Source organism: Lipotes vexillifer, unplaced genomic scaffold (genome assembly GCF_000442215.2).
Source record: "Lipotes vexillifer unplaced genomic scaffold, Lipotes_vexillifer_v1.1 scaffold1226, whole genome shotgun sequence".
Classification (NCBI taxonomy): Eukaryota; Metazoa; Chordata; class Mammalia; order Artiodactyla; family Lipotidae; genus Lipotes; species Lipotes vexillifer.
Window position 1 is genome coordinate 327,262 of NW_006784227.1, and position 22,774 is coordinate 350,035.

The window sequence follows — 22,774 nt, forward strand, 5'->3', positions numbered from 1 at the left end:
GCACGAGGCTTCCTGATGGGTCTGCCTGCTCTATTTCAACATGACAGCCAAGCCAGTCCTCTTTAGAACATGTAAGTCTCTCTTCTGTGAGAAACTCTGCAGTGGCTCCCCACACCACTCAAGAGTAAAAGCCCAAGTCCTGACAATAGCCTGCAAGGCCCTCCTTGGTGCGACCCCTTCTTACCTCTCCGCCTTCTCCTCTCCCACTCGGTCAGCCATAACTGCTCCTGCCTTCCTGTTCTTGAACATGCTGGGCACATGAGGGCACCATCTTCCTTTAATGCCCTTTCCCTATATATCTGCTTGACTAGCTCCCTCACCTCTACAGTTTTTATCTAAATCTAACCACCCCATTGAAACCCATCTTCATACCTCATTTACTACTACACCCAATCAGCCCACCCCCATGCCAGCTGTCCCCTTTGGTCTTTTTTCCCCATAGAATTGATTACCTGCTAACATACTGTACAATTTATGTTTGCTTTATTGTCTTCTCTGCTACCCCTCACTCTAATGTAAACTCTATGAGGGCAGGAATGTGCGTATTTTGCTCACCAATGATCCCCGGGCACCCACAACAGTGTCTGGCGCCCAGTAGGTACTCAGTATCTGTTAACTTGAATTATTGATCTTGAGGTATATGTAGAAGCAAAGTCCTGGGTAGTGGATCATGACATGCTGCTTACAGGACCCAGGCAGTGGGAGTCCCAAGCTGGAGGCCTGTGGAATTGGCAGCTTCGGGGAACTTGTGCATAACTATCTCAAACGGCAGGAAGGGTTCTGCAAACCCTGAACCCAGTTGGCTACAGCAGCACTGTAATTCTTATCATTCTTGTATTCTCTGTATCTATTTGCATTTATGGTGCATTGAACCATTCCTGTCTGCTATGAGAAACCAGTAATGGCTGCCTTTATTAAGCACCTAACTATGGTTTAGAGTAAATGATAAAAGTGTGCTCCTATTAAGATGGTACGATAGATGGGAAACTCAGGAAATATTGCTTTGTTTGGTTCCTGGTTGAGAAACCTACCTGAACTAACTTAAGCACAAAGAGAAAGTTATTGGACAATGAAATGCAGCCAAGCCTACCAGCAGGCATGGCTGTGGGCATCAGAAACAACTAGAAGTCAGAACCAAAATGCTCCTAGGTCCTGTCCTGTCTCCTCCAGGGTGGACTTCATTCTCTTAAAAAACAAACTGGCTGGGGGAGAGACTATTTGTTGTCAACTGAATACCCAGTCTCCCCTTCTTATTAAACAGAACTCCAATTTTGCTTGGCAATATGCCCATTTGAGACATTTCTTGGCCTCCTCGAATGCAGGCATGATCACGTGGCGGAACATCTGGCTAAAGGGATATTTAAGTCCTTGTGTGGGGCTTCTGAGGGTCTTTAAAGAGAGCTCGCTTGTTTAGCATGTGCTCTTTTCACCAATCCTTCTTCCTGCAGGAAAACACACACAATAGCCAGAGCTGCAGCAGCCATCTTACAAGGAGAATGAAAGCCACACGCTAAGGAGAGCAGAGCCAAAAGAAGGCGCCCAGGACATGGATGAAAGTGTGAACCTCTCCTACCAGCCCTGACCAGCTCATGGTCCCTGCTCTATGCCAAGTTCATAGGGATATGAGTTGAAAAGGTATAGTTCCTTCTCTCAGAGAGCTAACGATAGAAGTACCTAGCATTTATTGCACACTTGGTATGTGTCGGAAACCATTTTTCGTGCTTTACTTGCATTAGAATAACCACGTGCACTAGGCATTATTCCATTTAAGCAGATGAGGATACAGGTTTAGCAAGGTTGGCTACCCATGGTCATCTAATCCAAGGGTTGAAGCTGGGTCTTCTGACTCCATGATCTTTAATTAACTACAATGCTACACTCGTTCCCAGTCTTATCAACAATTGTAACTCAAATTTGAATTCAGATTCAGAGGCATTAAACTCTTGATAAAGATGAGTACAGGGAACGTTGGGAGCAAAGGGAAGAATGTCAACGTTTCCAGCAGAACCTGAGGGGCTTTCCCAGATTCTCAGTCAAGAATGAGTATGCACGCACCAAGCAGAAGAGCACTGTGGTTGGTGACGAGCGCCGACTTTAGATCTCATCTATAAAATAGAAGAGACAGATGTTAAATATGTAGGTATGTTGCAAGTTATACAGAGGGATCAATGTGAAACTGAACAAAGGAACTGGAGACTGTAGCGATCACTCTTCCCAGAAGCCTGACTGGACAGGGGATGGAAGTCTGTAGGGCATTCGTATCTGCATACGAGGCTACCAGCTGTGCACTGAAGCTATCCCAGCCAATATAATTAAACACCTGGTAAGACTACAAAGACCATGAACTTTAAGAATCAGATAAAAATGGACTTGGAAATCGTGCTGCCATTTATTTGTAGCTTTGGGTAAACTGCATGCCCTGAGTTTTCGTTTTTTCGATGTCACTTCATCTAGAGTAGCTAGACTACAAATCCAATCCGGAGCACAGTACTAATTGTGACAAAGTTTCACTTAAATATATCTCCCATGGCGCTTATATTAGTGGGATAATATCGTCAGAGAATTTCTTCTATTTAGTAGCAGATACTATTCTCAAAAGGATAATATGTGGTAAAGATACAAAGGAGATTGGAATGATAGTTGTTGATTTCCTGAAGGCCACATTTGCAATACTTCTCATGGACTCTGTTCTATGAACATTTGGTTAGTCTTTGAATCAATAATAGCAATCTCTCTCTTACTAAACGCTAAGAATAGCAGATAATTTCACAAGCTCCTATCCAGCAACCCCTCTTCTGAGACCTCACCCCTTGTCACCTCCCCATCTCCACCCCTGCTGACAGTGCAGAATTTTAGGATGAAGGGCAAAATCTTAATCATAGCATTTAAAAATATTTTAAAGTCTCTTAAGCATTTAACCTACTCCTACTTTATCCAATCTTATCATGTTAATTGAACATTTTGGCATTAAAAAAAAGTTTCAATTGTCTGACTAGGTTACACCAGAAATAGAAAAGCACCTCTCACAGGATCAAGAGCTGAAGGTCGTAGAAGAGAGCAAGATGTTCTTCCTTTTTTACTGCACAGAAGTATCTTTCACATCATGTTACAAAAGCATTTCAAATCACATTGATGAAATTCTCCTTTGTACAATGCTGATAAATAAAGCTTGTTTCAAAGTATTATCACTGGTTGCTTTTTAGCTCTGAATCAGAATTGGACCAGATTCCAGGCCTACTTAAGATATTCCTTAGCATTTAGAAATGTCTAACAATATTCATTCCACTCCTTTCAAAAGCAGTGTTCTCTGCTGATGTTAGTAATGAGATTCTGTAAGAGGCTGGGCGGATTCCTGCATTCAGTGGCAGGTTAGGTATATGGCTGACCAAGATCTTTCTCACTTTCAAGACTCAAGGCTGAAACACCTTTCATTAGGTACCTCTTGAGATGGATTTGTACCATAAGCCTCAATGTTTTAAAAGGAAAAGTTAGTTTGGTATTTCAGACTTGACTCCATTTTTCTAACTATATTAGTTTTCTCAATTTTATCCAGAAATTGAAGCTTTTATAAAACCCTTACTCATAGATTTCCCCTAGATCTGACGCATCTAGACTCGTAATCTTCACAGAGTGTTACAAATGCACACCTTGCAGAGATGACAAAGTCTGACTCCTTCCATTCCCCCAGAAGATAACTTTTACAAATGAACTAAGTATTTTAAGGAAAGGTACACTGTATGTTATGGATTAAACTAACATTAACAGAAGCCCATTCTGAGTGTGAAAAGAACAAATACTGGATTATTTTACAGCAATTCTACTAAAGCCTAAACTGTGGAATATATCCAATATTCTTAAACATAAATACACACAGCTAAGAGAGGAAAAAAGAAACTTGAACCCCATGAGCCAAAACTAACCTGCTTCCACTAACCCTAGGTGCTAGCATATCCCAGGATACAGCACAGCAGGGAAGAGAGGGGAGGGGAAGACTCAAAGAAATATGCACTCCGAGTGTCAAGCTCAACTAAAGCTGAAGACCATCCTCTGTTGTAATTCTAAGCTGCTAAAAATAAAATTTCACTAAAATAATACCACAAGGGTACTATATATAACCTAATGACAAAAGAATCACTTTTTCCTCCTTACCTAAGGTTTATAAGGCTGCTATTACTGGTATAATGTATCCTAAAGTGATAAAATAAAACAAAGCATGGTAATGACTGCTTTATTGGTGGCAGTTAGTACAAGTCAATAAATATTGATCCCCAAAGAAGAACTCAAGTTAGTTATCAGACTACTGGTCCACAGACAGCTGAATGGAGTTGAACCAACTGATTGCTGGGAGGATAAACTGAAGTCAACCCTGCTTCTTGGGGAATGAAGCCACAGCCAGCTGATATATGGCATATGCTGTTCCTGAAAAATAAAGGAAATAAGAACTTAACAGGAAATTCTCAGGTTTAAATGTATAAACCCAATATTCCAGCTAAAAAGTTGTAAGATAAAGAGGCAAGGCTGGTATTAAGACTACTTTTATGGGAATATACAGAAGTATTTTGATAGGTGTTGGCAAAATTTAAAATAAATACATACAAAACACATTTAATCTAGTTTTAATATTACTTAACTTGTAATAGAAAGTGTTAGATGCAGCACAGTAATGTATTTGTTAACGTAACGACATGTAAAAAAATTTTAAATAAGATTAAGAACATATAACCTAAGATTGCCTGAGAAATGCTAAGAATGATTCAAAAGCCAGAAGGTCAAATAGGCAAAGCCTTCCCTGAAGTGTATTATCAATATAAAACCAAGCAAGAGGGATATATAATTTTTAAATAATCAAATTTGAAGTAAGAATTTCTAATAACTGGAAATTTATTTTTAAAACTAATTACCAAAGCGTCTACAAAATAGTCACACTGGCCAAAAAGAATTTAGGACTTTACCTTAAGAAAGCCCAAACGTCACTATCTACTTGTTGTCCATAAAATGTCCCTTCACTGTATTCAATTCAAGCCAAAAAAGGCACCTTGGCATAAGCATAAGGGGACTTTATCATTAGGGTTCAAACACCAGCTCTTCCAAAGAAGCAATATTATCTGGGTAATTAACATAATTTCTCCATCTTTAAAACGAGGATACGTTACAGACTTAATACAAGGGTTACAGAAATCCACATATGTGGCACTCCTATCAATAGAATGAGCACACAGTAATCACTCTAATACTGTTTCCCTTTCTCCCCGCAGGGAGCAATCATTCAGATTCCTAACTCCGCTCTTAGCATGCTAATTTGTGATATTTCACTGCTGATATTGAACAATGGACCTGCCCAATCCACAGAAAAAATATCAAAGCACTTTACATGCAGTAAAAGTATTGTGCTGTAGAAGGTTTTATCTCTGTCATAAATACGTATGTACAGGGATTAGATGTAAAGTGTATTATTATTATACATCGTAGTCAAAATATTTAAGAACCCCTGTTATAGGAGATGGGATAGAGCAGCTATCTTTGGCTCCTCCAAAGGCCTGCAGGGCCACCAATGGCACATTCCAAAAGCCACCTCTATCACAAGATAATTATCAAACTTTATTGGTGTATTTTTTTAAAAGACATTAAAATGTTCTTATACATTATGTATCAATCACCTTTGTGAGTCATTATACGTAAAGCAGTAAGACCTCAGATTCTGGGGACAGACTGCCTGTGTTAACATACTGGCACAGTGAGAGCAATGATGTTGTTAGTTATCGCTACTATGATTTTGCTATAGAGCAAGCATTCCAAATGTCTTACCACCAACTGTAAGAATCATGGTGGCTCTGTACAGGAGGGCATCAGCTACCCCACCCTTTAGATGCACTGGAATTCCATTATCCTCCTAGGTTAAAAAAATAATAATTAATGTATATCATTTGTTTCCAACTAAATGAAAAAGACTAATCCATTCATATAAAATTAAGTGGCTTCTTAAAACCCTGAAATTGAAATATTTTAAATATCAAAATTAAAAAGGACTACCCTTTTCCTGAATCTTTCTCTACTGCAACTACTTTTAAAATAAAAACTCCTAAAAATCAACATTCTTTCTTTTAAAGTTAATTTGAGATCAAATAAAATGTTCTTTCCAAAGAACATATAAACAGTAAAGCTGTGAAAATATATTCATTGAGTTCATCAATTTAATTATTAAAAAAAGCAATAATCATCACACTTTGGTCACAGGTAAGATCTTTTTTTCCCTTAAAAAAAAAGGAGAGAGAGTTTTGGTTTATAACCCTAAATTACATCCTTAGTCTCCCAATCCAGTACCTGGCATAGAGTAAGGATACTTAACACATCTGTTAAATATAAGTATTTTATTTTTATGCAGCATACATAATACTTTTTTTTAACCACTTAAAATTTTCTTTATGAAAAATCAGAGATCACAATTAAACAAAAAAATCACTGATAACCTAACTGCTTATAAAGGTAAGTGCTCTGTCCCACTAAGTCTTTCCTCATGAGAAAACCACTATTAGCACACATTAATACATATCCTTATTTTTTTTTTTTTTTTTTTTTTTTTCCTTGCGTTATGCGGGCCTCTCACTGTTGTGGCCTCTCCCATTTGCGGAGCACAGGCTCCGGACGCGCAGGCTCAGTGGCCATGGCTCACGGGCCCAGCCGCTCCGCGGCATGTGGGATCTTCCCGAAACGGGGCACGAACCCGCGTCTCCTGCATCGGCAGGCGGACTCTCAAGCACTGCGCCACCAGGGAAGCCCCATATCCTTATTTTTTTAAAGCTTGTATTGTCATAGCTTCTAATTTATGCACATACTTGTTTAATACACAAAATGAGATTATGCTATATAATGGCATAACATTATCTTAAAAACCATCTAGCCCATTTAAACCTACTTTGTTCCTTTTAATGGCTACACAGCATTCCACTGTGCAAAAAATAAAATTACATTAGCCAGTCCTTTATTAATGGGTACTTAGGTTGTTGGGGTTTTTTGATATTAAACTCCCATAATGAATAATAGCCTATTTCCTATTTTTATATATTTATGCTACTATTCTGTAGGAAAGATTCTTAAAATGGGAGCCCTGGATAGGATATGTACAATAATTTTCTTCTAATACTTTCAAATACTCTAAAATTTCTGTACCAAGACTACTTCCTATCATGTATCAAGGTACTGTATAGGAACTCACTTATCTCCCACACCTGGCTAACATAACCTATTTTAAATCTACAATTCTGACAATCGAACAGGGCAAAAAAGTAGCAACTTGTCATTTTAATTTGCATTTCTTACTGATTTGTAGGAGCTCTCTGTATGCTAAGGATATTAACTTTTTGTTAATATTAAAAATTTTGTTAATTTAAAAATGTTTCCCTCAATTTGTCACTTACCTCAATTTGTACCATAAGTACATTTAAAAAAATTCATGTCACCAAACCTTGCAATTTTCCTCCTTTACAGCTTCTAGGCTTTGTAAAGACTTTCTTAGGATGACCCCTAAGATTAAACCTGATTGTGGTAATCATTCATAGATACATTAAATATCACATTGTTTGTACACTTAAAAAAACAAAATCAGGTACAACCTAAATACAAACTATTTATTTATATTCTTTCTTTCATTCTTTATTTGTTTGTTTGTTTGTTTGCATCAGGTCTTAGTTGCAGTATGCAGGATCTTCGTTGTGGTCATGGGCTTCTCTCTAGTTGTGGCGTGTGGGCTCAGTAGTTGTGGTATGTGGTCTTAGTTCCCCCGGGGCAGGAAGGATCTTAGTTCCCCCATCCCCAGGGATCGAACCCTCGTCCCTTGCATAGGAAGGCAGATTCTCAACCACTGGACCACCAGGGAATTCCCAATGCTTACAATTTTTACTTGTCAATAAGCTGGAAAAAAATTCTCCTATATTTTCTTTTAATATTTTTTGAGGGAGAAGTATTTATATCTGCAATTAATCTTTTAACACACAATAGAGAACGGACATAACTTTACTTTCTTCAAAACAGCCACCCAATTTTTCCATTCCCCACTGATATGAAATAGCACCTTTAACATATATCAAGTTTCTACATATATTAATGTATTTGTTCTGTTTCTGGGCTCTTTCTATGGTATTTGTCTATTACTGTGCAGCTACCCCAAAGACCTCAGATTCTGGGGACCCAACCCAATGTGACTCCTCCAAAAGAAAGTGTCTTTGATCTTTACCCCCTCATTTCTTCTGCTTTCCCAAGGGCCTCTTGGTTATAGCAAATGCCCAGTCAGCTATCGACAGACTGATAGCAAACCTATTACTCTTCTGCAAACACAACAGGATTGTTAACAATCAGACGTCTCCAGATTTACCTCCTATCGCCAACTTTTGGTAATCTAATCATAACAAGTAACAATCTCCTATAAAATACTTCAGTACCTGAAACAGCTTTTGTTTCTCTGGAACTTTATTTTCAAACTGCCTGCGTGAAGTACTTATGGTCCTCTGGGCAATCTGACGAAGAGCCTGAAATTTAAAAAAATCCATATATACTAAACAGACTTAGGGCTTAAAGAAACCTTCAAAACCAACCATTTCCAATCTTCAGTAGTACAGAAAAGTGAAACTGAGAGTTAAAACATATCCGATTCGTCAATAATAAAGTCACAGACAAGCACTGAGGTTTTCCTATTTGTTGCCCGGCCACTGCTCTTTATATTACATTCTGAAGTCTCCAAACACCACATTTAAGAAGCAATTCATGTAGATTTTGAGGGGAAAAAAATCATGATCTTTACCTGAAGAGAACCAGTAGCATTATATGAGGAAAACATACTGATATATAGGTATTACAGAAATAAAGAATGGTTACAAAATACACGAGGTTCGAAGTTTTTTATTTAAATACTCTGCCATATTATTAAAAATCTATTACTTGATATCAAAATAAACTGGCATGATTCCTACTTAATTAAAATGCTTCCCTCATTACCTTTTTCCCAAAGAATTAATAGGGCATAAATCTTTTACAAGAGACTTGCATTACATATCCGGTTGAAATAAATTACAAATATGCACTCCATTTTCTAAAATAAATAATATATTGAGAAGATAAGTTAAGCTTTATTGGATAATTACCGAAGAAAACGATCACTGTTACATTTTCCTTCTCTTTTTCAAAATTTGGGGAAAATATTTCACATGCTCAAAGTCGGTGGAGCGGTGAAGGACACTGCAGAACCGCCTGATGGAAGCAACACGACCCTTCGGCCATGAATGCTCCTAAAGTGCCAGCCAAAACTGAATGGCTTGCTTTTTAAACTGCCTTCTGTTGCTCACAAAGCTCAGAGTCACTGAAACTCAAACCCCTCAGTATCCAGGGAACATCCTTCTGCTGACGCTTCCGCGTATCAGAAACTTCCCACCCGCACCCACAAGATTAGGGGTGGCGACTAAGAACCCAAGGCTTGTCTAACGCACAATCCTCTGGTCACCTCCCCAACTTCTCCACTCCTTACAACTACCCAGCACAGCTTGGGGCAAGAGTGATCCATGGAAGGGAAGGAAGGTCAAGCGAAAAGGACACGGACCAAGGAAGGTGACCTCCGAAGCCACCCTCTCCCTCTCTCCTTCCCTCCCAGGAGAGGCTTTCCTGTCGCGAACCTCTAGCCTCCGCTCCCAACCCTCCCGCCCTACATCCCGAATGCCAGCCGACAAGCTACTCACCAGCAGACTCCGCAGCATCTTGGCTGGGTTGGTTGCCCACCAACCGCGACAACTGAACACCAGGAACGAAGATACACACGCCGCAATCGGAACTACCTTCTGGCCTTGCGCAAGCGCCTGGAGCCTAAATACTTCCGGGCAGAGGAGGGCCTTGCTCCTAACCATAGAGAGCGGAAGAAAAGAGAGAGCGGCCGGACGGCTGTGGCCGCTCTAGCCGGCGGGCTGTCTCTGCGCCTCGACCTCGCTCCTGAGCTGCCGGTTACCCCGGGTGCGGAGGCTGGGGATAAAGGAACGACTTTTGAGACGTGAGAGGCAGGCCGCGAGGCATTACGTACTCGTTTAACTAGCTCAGATAAAATTAATGTGAGACCAGGCTATCGAAGAAAATTAGTGTGTGTACTTTGAACGAGAAGACGTAAAACTCTGAGCAACCTTTGAGCCACTGTTTAGAGCGCTGGTTTGGCCGAACTCTTTAACTGTGAAGCTGGATGAAATACAAAACAAAAAGTATAACTTCTCTTACACGGATACAATCAGTTTTCTCCACTGTTGTGAGGACGTTACTGTTCCGAGTGCTGAGAGTGTGCTGTGTAGAGCTGCGTCGGGATACTAGTTTTTATCTTGCTGCACCTTTGGGTGCTGCAGAACTCCCCATGCAAGAAGCTCTCCCCCAGTGTCACGAAAGTGTGGAAGCTGTTCACTCGTTTCTCTGAGTCTGGGAAAACGCTGAAAAGAGGGGGAAACTTTAACTGGGGGACCAGAAATGGGAGAGCAAATCTGGACTCCGGAGTCCTGCTGCCTCAGGCTAGCAGGGCACTTTCCATGGTTGGAGTTGCCAGGCACAGCAATTATTGTACAGATACCAGTTGTGCTTAAATAATGCCACATTACAAGTGTCTGTTACAAGTGCCCACCCTCAAGCGGGTATAAATACAAAAGTATCCACCCTATACCACAGTAAATATCTGTCCACCGTTTTACAAACTCATAATTATTCCATTGTCATTTCAAATAGAAAGCTGATGATGTATGGGTTCAGCATAGGTGAAATGTGTAGATAAAATTAGTAATATTGAAATTATTATTCCTTCTAATCTTTAGACTTAGACCCACCAAGTTACTTGTTCCCAGTTCAAGTTATTTCCCTCACCGATTTTAATACCCAATTATTTATAAATTTATATAAAGGTTTAAATGGCAAATGGTCAAGAATCAGAACTCTATTTCAATATCATTCTGGTAGTAGTGAAACGCTGGATTGGATGTGAGTTACCAGGACAGAGAGTCCATTAGAAGGTACTTATAGTAATCCAAGGAAAAAAGAAAACCTGAAGTCAGTCAACAGCAAAAGAGATGTAGCTAAAGGGATGTAGATAAGGGGATGGGTTAGAGAGCCAACAATGAGGAAGTACCTTCAAAAATCAACAGAATATAGTGATTTATTGGATTGGGAAGTTGGGGAGTAGAGCAGATTTCTGGCTTAACTCATAAGATGGTTGGTCATACCTACCATTCACTACATCGAGGAATACAAGAGAAACACCAGGCTAGGATGGGATGAGTTCCCCTGATTTGACAGAAGGGAGTGGTCGTCGTTCACTGAGTGCCATTTTTCTATACTTTGTGCTAAATGAGTTTCATCTATCACTTCCCTTATTCCTCAAATCAAAATCTGTCAAGTGGGTATTAAAATCCCCATTTTACAGACAAGGAAATGGTAAAGTAAATGATTTAGGGCATTAAATAATCTGAAGATACAGTTTATGTATTTAAGAGCCAGGTCAGCCTGATTCTAAAAACCGTATTCTGAATCTTTCAGATGCAGATTGATAGTGAAGACACTACAGTGCAATAGTGGGATGAAAGCCTGGCTGAAGCTGAAGATAGTAATAAAATATAAACTGCTCTTTTACAAGCTTTGTCGTGAAAAAGGAATGGCAACATACCCCAGGGATTAGACCACTGATTCAATTGCAATTTGACATATAATTGTAAATCTATCTTTCTGCATTTCTTGTCCTTGAAACAAAGTGGCATATAAGTCTTGACAGTGAAAGTGATGTATGGTGAGTTCAATCTTCTTGCACATCACCCTGCATTGAAAAGCTTGTGACATACAGACAAGCTCCCATTAATGTCACTTAAATTACATAGTTTTTAAAAATGTACTAAGATCACCAAAAGGTACTTCAAGGTGGTTCCGGTTTAAGATAGCAGATTGGCCCCAAGAGTTTGTTTGTCCTCCTTATCACTCCGGTAAAAATGAAAGAAAAGGAATTGAAAGGGTATGAGGTTTTTTTCATTTCATTTTATTTTTTTAATACAGCAGTTTCTTATCAGTTACCTATTTTATACGTATTAGTGTATATATGTCAATCCCAACCTCCCAATTCATCCCACCACCACCACCCCACCACTTTCCCCCCTTGGTGTCCATATGTTTGTTCGTATGAGGTGTTTTTAGATACATCACCTTAAATGAATCTCAAAGGCATTACGCTGAGTAAAAGAAGCCAGTTTCAAAAGGTCACATATGATATGATTCCATTTATGACATTCCAGAAGACAAAACTATGGGGATGGAGAAGAAATCAGTGGTTGCCTGGGCTTATGGGTGGAGGGAAGGGTGACTATAAAGGTGTATAGTAAAAGGAAGGTTGGGAGGTTTTGGTACTGCTCTGTATTCTAAAATGGTTACACAAACCTAAGCGTGTGTTAAAATTCGCAGAACTGTACACTACAAATACAAAAAGTAAAGTTTACTGTATGACAGTCTAAAAACCATTTCTTAAAAGACAGCCCAAAAGGATGGCGACCAAATAGGAGACAGAAACAGAAAATCAATTTCAACAGATTTCTGGAAAACAGAAAGCAGATGGGATATAGCAGGACCAAGGAAGCCACAATCTAAAGGGACTGCAAGGGGGATGGATACCAGTGAGAAGCATGCTGATTGGTTCTAAAACCCCTGAGAAGCTCAGACTTGAAAGTAGAATTTATAGCAAAGAGTGGAATCAAGGGACAGGCCTGAAAATGAGTAGTTGAAAATTATATACAACAGAATGGTCAGCTCCCTGCAATCTCTGCCCTACCCCTCTCGGCCAAATACAATCTCTCACCTTGGTCATCGTCTCCCACAGGTAGAAGGCACGAACATTTTTATCTGGAAAAAGTAATGGGAGACAACTAGGTGGAAGGCATATGCAAAGGGACAGGTATAGCAGAAATACGTGAAGTGGAAAACAGAAGCTGGGGTGGAAGACAAGGCAGAAGCAGAGAGTTCAAAGCAGAAAGAGACAGAGCCTCTTTCAACCCCTTCCTTTTGCAGAAGACTAGAGAATTCTTCCCTAGAGAAATGGAACAGTCCCACAGAAAAGGCCTCCAGCCAAATGACTGGCTCCCTGACAGTCATTCCCTAATGCGGTGCTTCTCAAAATTCAGTCTACCTACAGTTGCTGACCTGCCAACTACTTATTACTTGTCTAAGCATTTTATCATGAACAGGAACAAATAATGCACTCAGTGGCATTTTTGAGTAGCACTGCGCTACTGAGGCCATCACTTGTCAAGCACTGCCCACGAACAAAGAGCTTTCAATGAGTTTTGGGGGTCCATTTATACATGACAGATTGCTGAGACTAGCCAGAAATACAAGGAAAGTCACCTACGTGAAAAACTGAAAATAGCTCCAGTAAACAAGAGAGTGAACTAGGAAACAGCAGATCCAACACAGGAGGCTGACAAAAAGAGGAAATGTGATAATGGCTGAGTAGCTGTCTGAAAAAACCACCAGTACAGATTGGCAGAGAAGGACAAATGCAGAATAGACCTTTCTAGCAAAAACAGGGAATCAGGTTATCAGGTATTTGGGGACAAAAAACCTTCAAAAGACTAGTGATAAGAACAGGGTGGACCTGATAGAAAAGTTGGAAAAACTTTAAGATAGGCTTCCAGAAAGTTATGTTGATGTTAAAAGTGGGGTGATTATTAATTCCAGGAAAAATAAAGTGTACAAAGTATAATCTTGGTGCTCTGCTTTGCTCTAAAGTATACAGTATTTTTAAAGTCATAATTAAACAACTGCTAATGTGTTTATTAAATAGTATAACTATATAATGGGAGAAGGGGAAGTATGTGTGTTAGCTATATCATCAGGTAATATTATCAAGAAGACAATAATGTCTAAAACTGTTAAATCAAGCAATAGTAGAACAGGCATATAATTTAGATACACTAAGATAAATACCAAAAGTAACAACTTTTGAAGTCAACGTAATTGTCTCTAGAAGGTAGAAAGTTGGGACAGGTACTGCTGTTTTTCATCATAAGGCCTTTAGATTTTTTTTAACTGTGTACACATGTTACTTTGACAAATTTTACATATATAAAAGAAAATAAGGTCACCATGGTCTGATTTGATTTTAGACATGATATCTATTTATTTATTTTTAAATGATATTTATTTTGAAATTTCAAATGACATTAGGGGAAATGTGATTTTTACGTTTATTGAAGGGGGCATGGGCTAAAAAGGGGCTCTAAAACACTTTACTAGATAATCCAAATACTACAACAAACATTTATGCACCAAATTCTTCTCGAAGCAGCACTTCCTTACTCCCTCCACCCTCCCCTCAAACTAACCATGTTCACAAAGAACAGAACTTTGAAGCTTAACCAACAAAGGATCGTACAATAATTCTAAGGCAGTGTTTCCATCAAGACAGGGGGCAAGCAGGCTGAACAGCAGTCGTTATGCCTACCACTCAGCTGCTCCTCTTTGCTAGTCTGGCTTTTCATTTCCTATGTCCCTGCCCACTTCATTATTTTCATCATCATTGTCTCTATAACCAGTTATTCATTTTCTATTTACCAGAAATTTCCCTTGATCTAATACCAAATTTAGCCTGTCTGCTTATAACAGGTTATAATCTGACCACTTCTTGGTAAGAACAGATGTTTCTCAGTAACATGCATAAATCCTGCAGTTAATGCTATCAGAGTGATTAACATATTCACATATGGCAATCAAATCTAGGCATGGAAATGTTAAAATTTGGACTCATTGAGCCTGGGCTACAATTTAGTGCTAAACATCTGCAACAACACTGGGGCACTGTTATTTTAGCAAGACACCTGAACAGAGCAAAATTAATTTTGTTCATTTTTATTAATACAGAACATACTAACAGAAAGTTATCTTTCAATATAATCAAAGTTACAAATACTGTAACCAAGAAACAAATAATATTCACTTGACTTGACTCTCCTCTTCGCTGAATAATTTTCTATTAGGTAGTACAGTTATTTTTACCAATTTACTTTTAAACTGCTTTCTGATTTCAAAGAAATTTCAAAGAAATTTCTTCTTTCAAAGAAATTCCTTCAGTTGGGAACTTCATATATCAAAATATTTCCTGCAAGTTAGTACATTCTTCAATGCCTTCTACTTAACCTAGTTGTCTTAAAATGCAATATGATTCTTTGAAAGTTGAGTATGACATCAGTGTTTCCAAAAGATCAGCATAAAGCCCATAAGAAAGAAACGTTTTCCTTCCGCCAGTCACAGAGGCCATATGAATGTTCCACATTCTTCATATTCAGCAACAGGAATCGCTTACAGCTCAAATGGCAGGAGACAAGGGAGAACTTAGGCCATCAATGTACTTGTAAAATAGATAAAACTCCAAATATATTTTAAGATTCCATCTTCACCACAGATGAGAAAGTGTTGGAAGAGCTCTTCAACTTTTCTGTAGCAGCACCTCTGGTCCCCCAGTTAGAAAAAGAGATGCACGACGGCAGTCCTTCTTAAGCAGCACAAACTCAATCTGCAAAGACTGGGAGAAGCCCTCTCCCCCAATGATATGCCCCAGAAAATAAACTGCCATGTGCAAGAGGGTCAATTATCAGAATAAATAACCATATTCTGAAGGACTGATAAAACAAAGAATAGTTTTACACAAAGAAAACCCTATGCACTCAGAAATTTCAGGACAATTATACATTAAGTACTTAATGCAAGTAATAATTCTATCTGTTGAAAGTCATTATGAACTACAAGTTCTTTTAACTGAATTTCATATTATACAAAACTTAAGAAGTGTGGCACATTTCTACTATTAACCATTACATTATTTTTTTTAAAAAACATATTAATCAAAACTGATACATTACCCAGACCTTTTGATTTAAAATATAAACAAAGGAAACCATTACAAACTCCGAATTCAAACAGGCATTCTTCTATACAAACATATGTTATTTTAGTTAAAAAAAAAAAAAAAAATAGCCATTTCAATGCAATTAAGCCACCTCTGATTAAGACATACACTTCATGCATGTGAAAAAATAAGTTTACATTCAAGAATAAGCTCCATAGCAAACAAATTACAGCATTTATTCAATAAGGAATATTAAAAATAATTCCAGTTAATAGAAAATAAAATAACTTCAAGCACATATAATTTATCATGTACATACTCCAAAATCTCCAGAATTTAATTAGGAAATTTAAAGAACTTCTTTTTAAAGTACATCTTAGAAAAACCAACCAAAACAACTGGTGGCTTAACTAAAGAGAATGTGCATACATATTCATCCTTGACCTATATGTAAAAACTGAATGAAATATAGAGGAAATGAAGGTTACTGTTTTCCAAAATTTCTGCAAGATAATATTAGTACTTAAGTCAAAACACTTACCTGCAAAATAAAAACAGCTTGAGGTATTTCCAATGCTGAAGCAAATTTCTTAACGTTAAATACCACAATGAAAACAGTCTCCTTTGAACATTTACATCTGGTTGACAGTTGAGGCAGAAGATAAAGGTCGGCCAAGAAGCTTTCCCATCTCACCTATATTCTTTCATCCCTTATGAAGTGTAAGCTTCGAGGGAAATGGTCACATGTAAAAACATCAAATGAGATGGGTTTCCTGACTGCAACATCTTAACCAAATGGAAAGAGGAATTTTAAATCTTCCTACCGGAGACCTACCATGAGCATTAACTCCTATTCTAGACAGGTAAATAGGTCCTTTGAAATCAAATCTAAGCTTGACAAAGAACTGTACTGGATAAACTGAATACATGAACCACCTCAACAAAGATGGTACTTTAAGCCTTTACACACGACCTGTGAAAAGGATGAAGTGTTTTATTTAATTTGGTCTTTCTTCATCTTTTTGTAACTATGAATCCTGAAGGGTTAGCAAGTCATTATACTCACATATCTTGTAATCCCTTTCTTCACACAATAGGCACACATATACAGTATCATATGTCAATATAATATTATCAACACAGCATAAACATTTAAGCAGCAGACGCATTTCACATGAAAGAGGCTCCATGCATCATACGGACTGTCCCAACAAAAAGGAAACATAAGAATGCCATTTCAGCAGTTACAGTGTTGATATGATCGGTATAGCGAATTTGTTTTATACCCGTCATATATTTTCATAAGTCATCCATAGGAAGAAGCAAAGGACAAAGACAGCTTTAAAAAAAAACAGTTATGTGCCAACTTCAAAAATGACATACTAATCAGACATCAGCATTTGAAAGCTAGGTTGAACAGGACTGGCCTTGATGCACATGCAGTAAATTTGTTTTCAAAATATAAAATTAAATGGTAATGTCGGCAGTATTACTACTGTTTCTATATTTATGATTAATTACTAGCAGTACAACTCCCAGAAGGAAGGAGATGGATCCAATAGCGATGTAAGCAATCCCCAAAAATGGATTTTTTCCTCCCATCCATGAAATAGTGCTCAAGATCATCCGTTTTCGTCCATCAAATGAATGTACAGGGTAATCTGAAGAGCGTATAGGAAGACTTTTCCATGTCTAGTTACTTGATTTATAAAATACAACTTAAAAAGTTGGTATTTAATTGCTTGTAATTCATGGTATAATTCTACAATACACAGGCACCTTACTCATACGTTCTGAATCACAAAATAATTATATAATTATTATCCGAAAGGACTGATTTCACAAATTAAATGTTAGTAGTAAAAGCCAATAAAGAGACAAGATGAAAAGGCAGAGGGCTATGTACCAGATGAAGGAACAAGATAAAACCCCAGAAAAACAACTAAATGAAGTGGAGATAGGCCACCTTCCAGAAAAAGAATTCAGAATAATGATAGTGAAGATGATCCAGGACCTCGGAATAAGAATGGAGGCAAAGATCGAGAAGATGCAAGAAATGTTTAAGAAAGACTTAGAAGAATTAAAGAACCAACAAACAGAGATGAACAATACAATAACTGAAATGAAAAATACACTAGAAGGAATCAATAGCAGAATAACAGGCAGAAGAACGGATAAGTGACTTGGAAGAGAGAATGGTGCAATTCACTGCTGTGGAACAGAATAAAGAAAAAAGAATGAAAAGAAATGAAGACAGCCTAAGAGACCTCTGGGACAACATTAAACACAACAACACTTGCATTACAAAGGTCCCAGAGAAGAGGAGAGAAAGGACCCGAAAAAAATATTTAAAGGATTATAACATGGGAAAGGAAATAGCCACCCAAGTCCAGGAAGCACAGAGAGTCCCAGGCAGGATAAATCCAAGAAGAAACATGCCGAGACACATAGTAATCAAATTGACAAAAATTAAAGACAAAGAAAAATTATTGAAAGCAGCAAGGGAAAAGCAACAAATAACATACAAGGGAACTCCCATAAGGTTAACAGCTGATTTCTCCGCAGAAACTCTACAAGCCAGAAGGGAGTGGCATGATATACTTAAAGTGGTGAAAGGGAAGAATCTACAACCAAGATTACTCTACCCAGCAAGGATCTCATTCAGATTCGAAGGAGAAATCAAAAGCTTTACAGACAAGCAAAAGCTAAGAGAATTCAGCACCACCAAACCAGCTCTACAACAAATGCTAAAGGAACTTCTCTAAGTGGGAATCACAAGAGAAGAAAAGGACCTACAAAATCAAACCCAAAACAATTAAGAAAATGGCAATAGGAACATACATATCAATAACTACCTTAAACGTGAATGGAGGAAATGCTCCAACCAAAAGACACAGGCTTGCTGAATGGATACAAAAACAAGACCCATATATATGCTGTCTATAAGAGGCCCAATTCAGACCTAGGGACATAAACAGACTGAAGGTGAGGGGATGGAAAAAGATATTCCATGCAAATGGAAATCAAAAGAAAGCTGGAGTAGCAATACTCATATCAGATAAAATAGACTTTACAATAAAGAATGTTACAAGAGACAAGGAAGGACACTAAGTAATGATCAAATCAACCCAAGTAGAAGATATAACAATTATAAATATATATGCACCCAACATAGGAGCACCTCAATATATAAGGCAACTGCTAACAGCTCTAAAAGAGGAAATTGACAGTAACACAATAATAGTGGGGGACTTTAACACCTCACTTACACCAATGGACAGATCATGCAAACAGAAAATTAATAAGGAAACACAAGCTTAGAATGACACAATACACCAGATAGATTTAACTGATATTTATAGGACATTCCATCCAAAAACAGCAGATTACACTTTTTTCTCAAGTGTACACGGAACATTCTCCAGGGCATATCACATCTTGGGTCACAAATCAAGCCTCAGTAAATTTAAGAAAACTGAAATCATATCAAGCATCTTTCCTGACCACAACGCTATGAGATTAGAAATCAATTACAGGGAAAAAAACGTAAGATAACACAAACACATGGAGGCTAAACGATACGTTACTGAATAACCAAGAGATCACTGAAGAAATCAAAGAGGAAATCAAAAAATACCTAGAGACAAATGACAATGAAAACACGACTATCCAAAATCTATGGGATGCAGCAAAAGCAGTTCTAAGAAGGAAGTTTATTGCTATACAAGCCTACCTCAAGAAACAACAAACATCTCAAATAAACAATCTAACCTTACACCTAAAGGAACTAGAGAAAGAAGAACAAACAAAACCCAAAGTTAGCAGATGGAAAGAAATCATAAAGATCAGAGCAGAAATAAATGAAACAGAAACAAAGAAAACAATAGCAAAGATCAATAAAACTAAAAGCTGGTTCTTTGAGAAGATAAACAAAATAGATAAACCATTAGCCAGACTCATCAAGAAAAAGAGGGAGAGGACTCAAATCAATAAAATTACACATGAAAAAGGAGAAGTTACAACAGACACCACAGATATACAAAGCATCCTAAGAGACTACTGTAAGCAACCCTATGCCAATAAAATGGACAACCTGGAAGAAATGGACAACTTCTTTGAAAGGTATAACCTTCCAAGACTGAACCAGGAAGAAACAGAAAATATGAACAGACCAATCACAAGGAATGAAATTGAAACTGTGATTAAAAATCTTCCAACAAACAAAAGCCCAGGACCAGATGGCTTCACAGGTGAATTCTATCAAACATTTAGAGAAGAGCTAACACCCATCCTTCTCAAACTCTTCCAAAAAATTGCAGAGGAAGGAACACTCCCAAACTCATTCTATGAAGCCACCAACACCCTGATACCAAAACCAGACAAAGATACTACAAAAAAAGAAAATTACAGACCAATATCACTGATGAATATAGATGCAAAAATCCTCAACAAAATACTAGCAAACAGAATCCAACAGCACATTAAAAGGATCATATACCATGATCAAGTGGGATTTATCCCAGGGATGCAAGGATTCTCCAATATACGCAAATCAATCAAAGTGATACACCTTATTAACAAACTGAAGGAGAAAAACCATATGATCATCTCAATAGCTGCAGAAAAAGTTTCTGACAAAATTCAACACCCATTTATGATAAAAACTCTCCAGAAAGTGGGCACAGAGGGAAACTACTTCAACATAATAAAGGCCGTATATGACAAACCCACAGCCAACATCATTCTCAATGGGGAAAAACTGAAAGCATTTCCTCTAAGATGAGGAACAAGACAAGGATGTCCACTCTCACCACTATCATTCAACATAGTTTTGGAGGTCCTAGCCACGGCATCCGGGAAGAAAAAGAAATAAAAGGAATACAAATTGGAAAAAAAGAAGTAAAACTGTCCCTGTTTGCAGATGACATGACACTATACATAGAGAATCCTAAAGATGCCACCAGAAAACAACTAATCAATGAATTTGGTAAAGTTGCAGGATACAAAATTAATGCACAGAAATCTCCTGTATTCCTATACATTAATGATAAAAAACCTGAAAGAGAAATTAAGGAAACACTCCCATTTACCATTGCAACAAAAGGAATAAAATACCTAGGAATAAACCTACCTAGGGAGACAAAAGACCTGTATACAGAAAACTATAAGACACTGATGAAAGCAATTAAAGATGATACCAACAGATGGAGAGATATACCATGTTCTTGGATTGAAAGAATCAATATTGTGAAAATGACTACCCAAAACAATCTACAGATTCAGTGCAATCCCTATCAAATTACCAATGGCACTTTTTACAGAACTAGAACAAAAAATCTTAAAATTTGTAATGGAGACACAAAAGACCCCAAATAGCCAAAGCAGTCTTGAGGGAAAAAAACAGAGCTGGAGGAATCAGACTCCCTGACTTCAGATTATACTACAAAGCTACAGTCATCAAGACAATATGGTACTGGCACAAAAACAGAAATATAGATCAATGGAACAGGATAGAAAGCCCAGAGATGAACCCACACACCTATGGTCAACTAATCTATGACAAAGGAGGCAAGGATATACAATGGAGAAAAGACAGTCTCTTCAATAAGTGGTGCTGGGAAAACTGGACAGCTACATGTAAAAGAATGAAATTAGAACACTCCCTAACACCATACACAAAAATAAACTCAAAATGGATTAGAGACCTAAATGTAAGACCAGACACTATAAAACTCTTAGAGGAAAACATAGGAAGAACACTCTTTGACATAAATCACAGCAAGATCTTTTTTGATCCACCTCCTAGAGTAATGGAAATAAAAACAAAAATAAACAAATGGGACCTAATGAAACTTAAAAGCTTTTTGCACAGCAAAGGAAACCATAAACAAGACGAAAAGACAACCCTCAGAATGGGAGAAAATATTTGCAAATGAATCATCAGACAAAGGATTAATCTCCAAACTATATAAACAGCTCAGGCAGCTCAATATTAAAAAACAAACAACCCAATCCAAAAATGGGCAGAAGACCTAAATAGACATTTCTCCAAAGAAGACATTCAGATGGCCAAGAAGCACGTGAAAAGCTGCTCAACATCACCAATTATTAGAGAAATGAAAATCAAAACTACAATGAGGTATCAGCTCACACCAGTTAGAATGGGCATCATCAGAAAATCTACAAACAACAAATGCTGGAGAGGGTGTGGAGAAAAGGAAACCCTCTTGAACTGTTGGTGGGAATGTTAATTGATACAGCCACTATGGAGAACAGTATGGAGGTTCCTTAAAGAGCTAAAAATAGAATTACCATATGACCCAGCAATCCCACTATGGGCATATGCCCTGAGAAAACCATAATTCAAAAAGACACACGCACTTCAATGTTCACTGCAGCACTATTTACAATAGCCAGGTCATGGAAGCAACCTAAATGCCCATCAACACATGAATGGATAAAGAAGATGTGGTGCATATATACAATGGAATATTACTCAGCCACGAAAAGGAACGAAATTGGGTCATTTGTAGTGACGTGGATAGATCTAGAGACTATCATACAGAGGGAAGTAAGTCAGAAAGAGAAAAACAAATATCGTATATTAACATATATATGTGGAACCTAGAAAATGGTACAGATGAACCGGTTTGCAGAGCAGAAATAGAGACACAGATGCAGAGAACAAACGTATGGACACCAAGGGGGGAAAGCGGCTGGGGGTGGGGGAGGTGTGATGTATTGGGAGATTGGGATTGACATGTATACACTGATGTGTATAAAATGGATGACTAATAAGAAAATAAATAAATAGGAAAAATAAAAGCAAATATAGTTTACAAGCAAAAACAACTAAAGTTAAGGGTTATATAATTTCTCATTTCTTAG

At 37.8% G+C, this 22,774-nt stretch overlaps 2 protein-coding genes across 3 annotated transcripts in view; both read right to left on the reverse strand.

The window, feature by feature from the left end:
• Positions 1 to 4,214: 4,214 nt before the first annotated feature.
• COX7A2 (cytochrome c oxidase subunit 7A2) lies at positions 4,215 to 9,834 on the reverse strand. Its single transcript, XM_007456596.1, has 4 exons — positions 9,723 to 9,834; positions 8,436 to 8,522; positions 5,806 to 5,890; positions 4,215 to 4,419 (listed from the first exon to the last, which is right to left on the reverse strand). Exons 1-4 carry the CDS (start codon positions 9,738 to 9,740, stop codon positions 4,361 to 4,363), a joined length of 249 nt encoding a protein of 82 aa, XP_007456658.1. The 5' UTR covers positions 9,741 to 9,834; the 3' UTR covers positions 4,215 to 4,360.
• A 5,039-nt stretch (positions 9,835 to 14,873) lies between these two features.
• CDC50A (cell division cycle 50 P4-ATPase accessory subunit A) overlaps positions 14,874 to 22,774 on the reverse strand; it is a 42,744-nt gene continuing 34,843 nt past the window's right edge. Inside the window, exon 7 of one of the 2 annotated variants that reach the window (XM_007456597.1) lies at positions 14,874 to 17,547. In XM_007456597.1, the coding sequence (XP_007456659.1) occupies positions 17,354 to 17,547 (194 nt within the window). In that variant the 3' untranslated portion in view covers positions 14,874 to 17,353. The remainder of the gene's footprint in view (positions 17,548 to 22,774) is intronic. The other variant, XM_007456598.1, reaches the window with a different exon arrangement.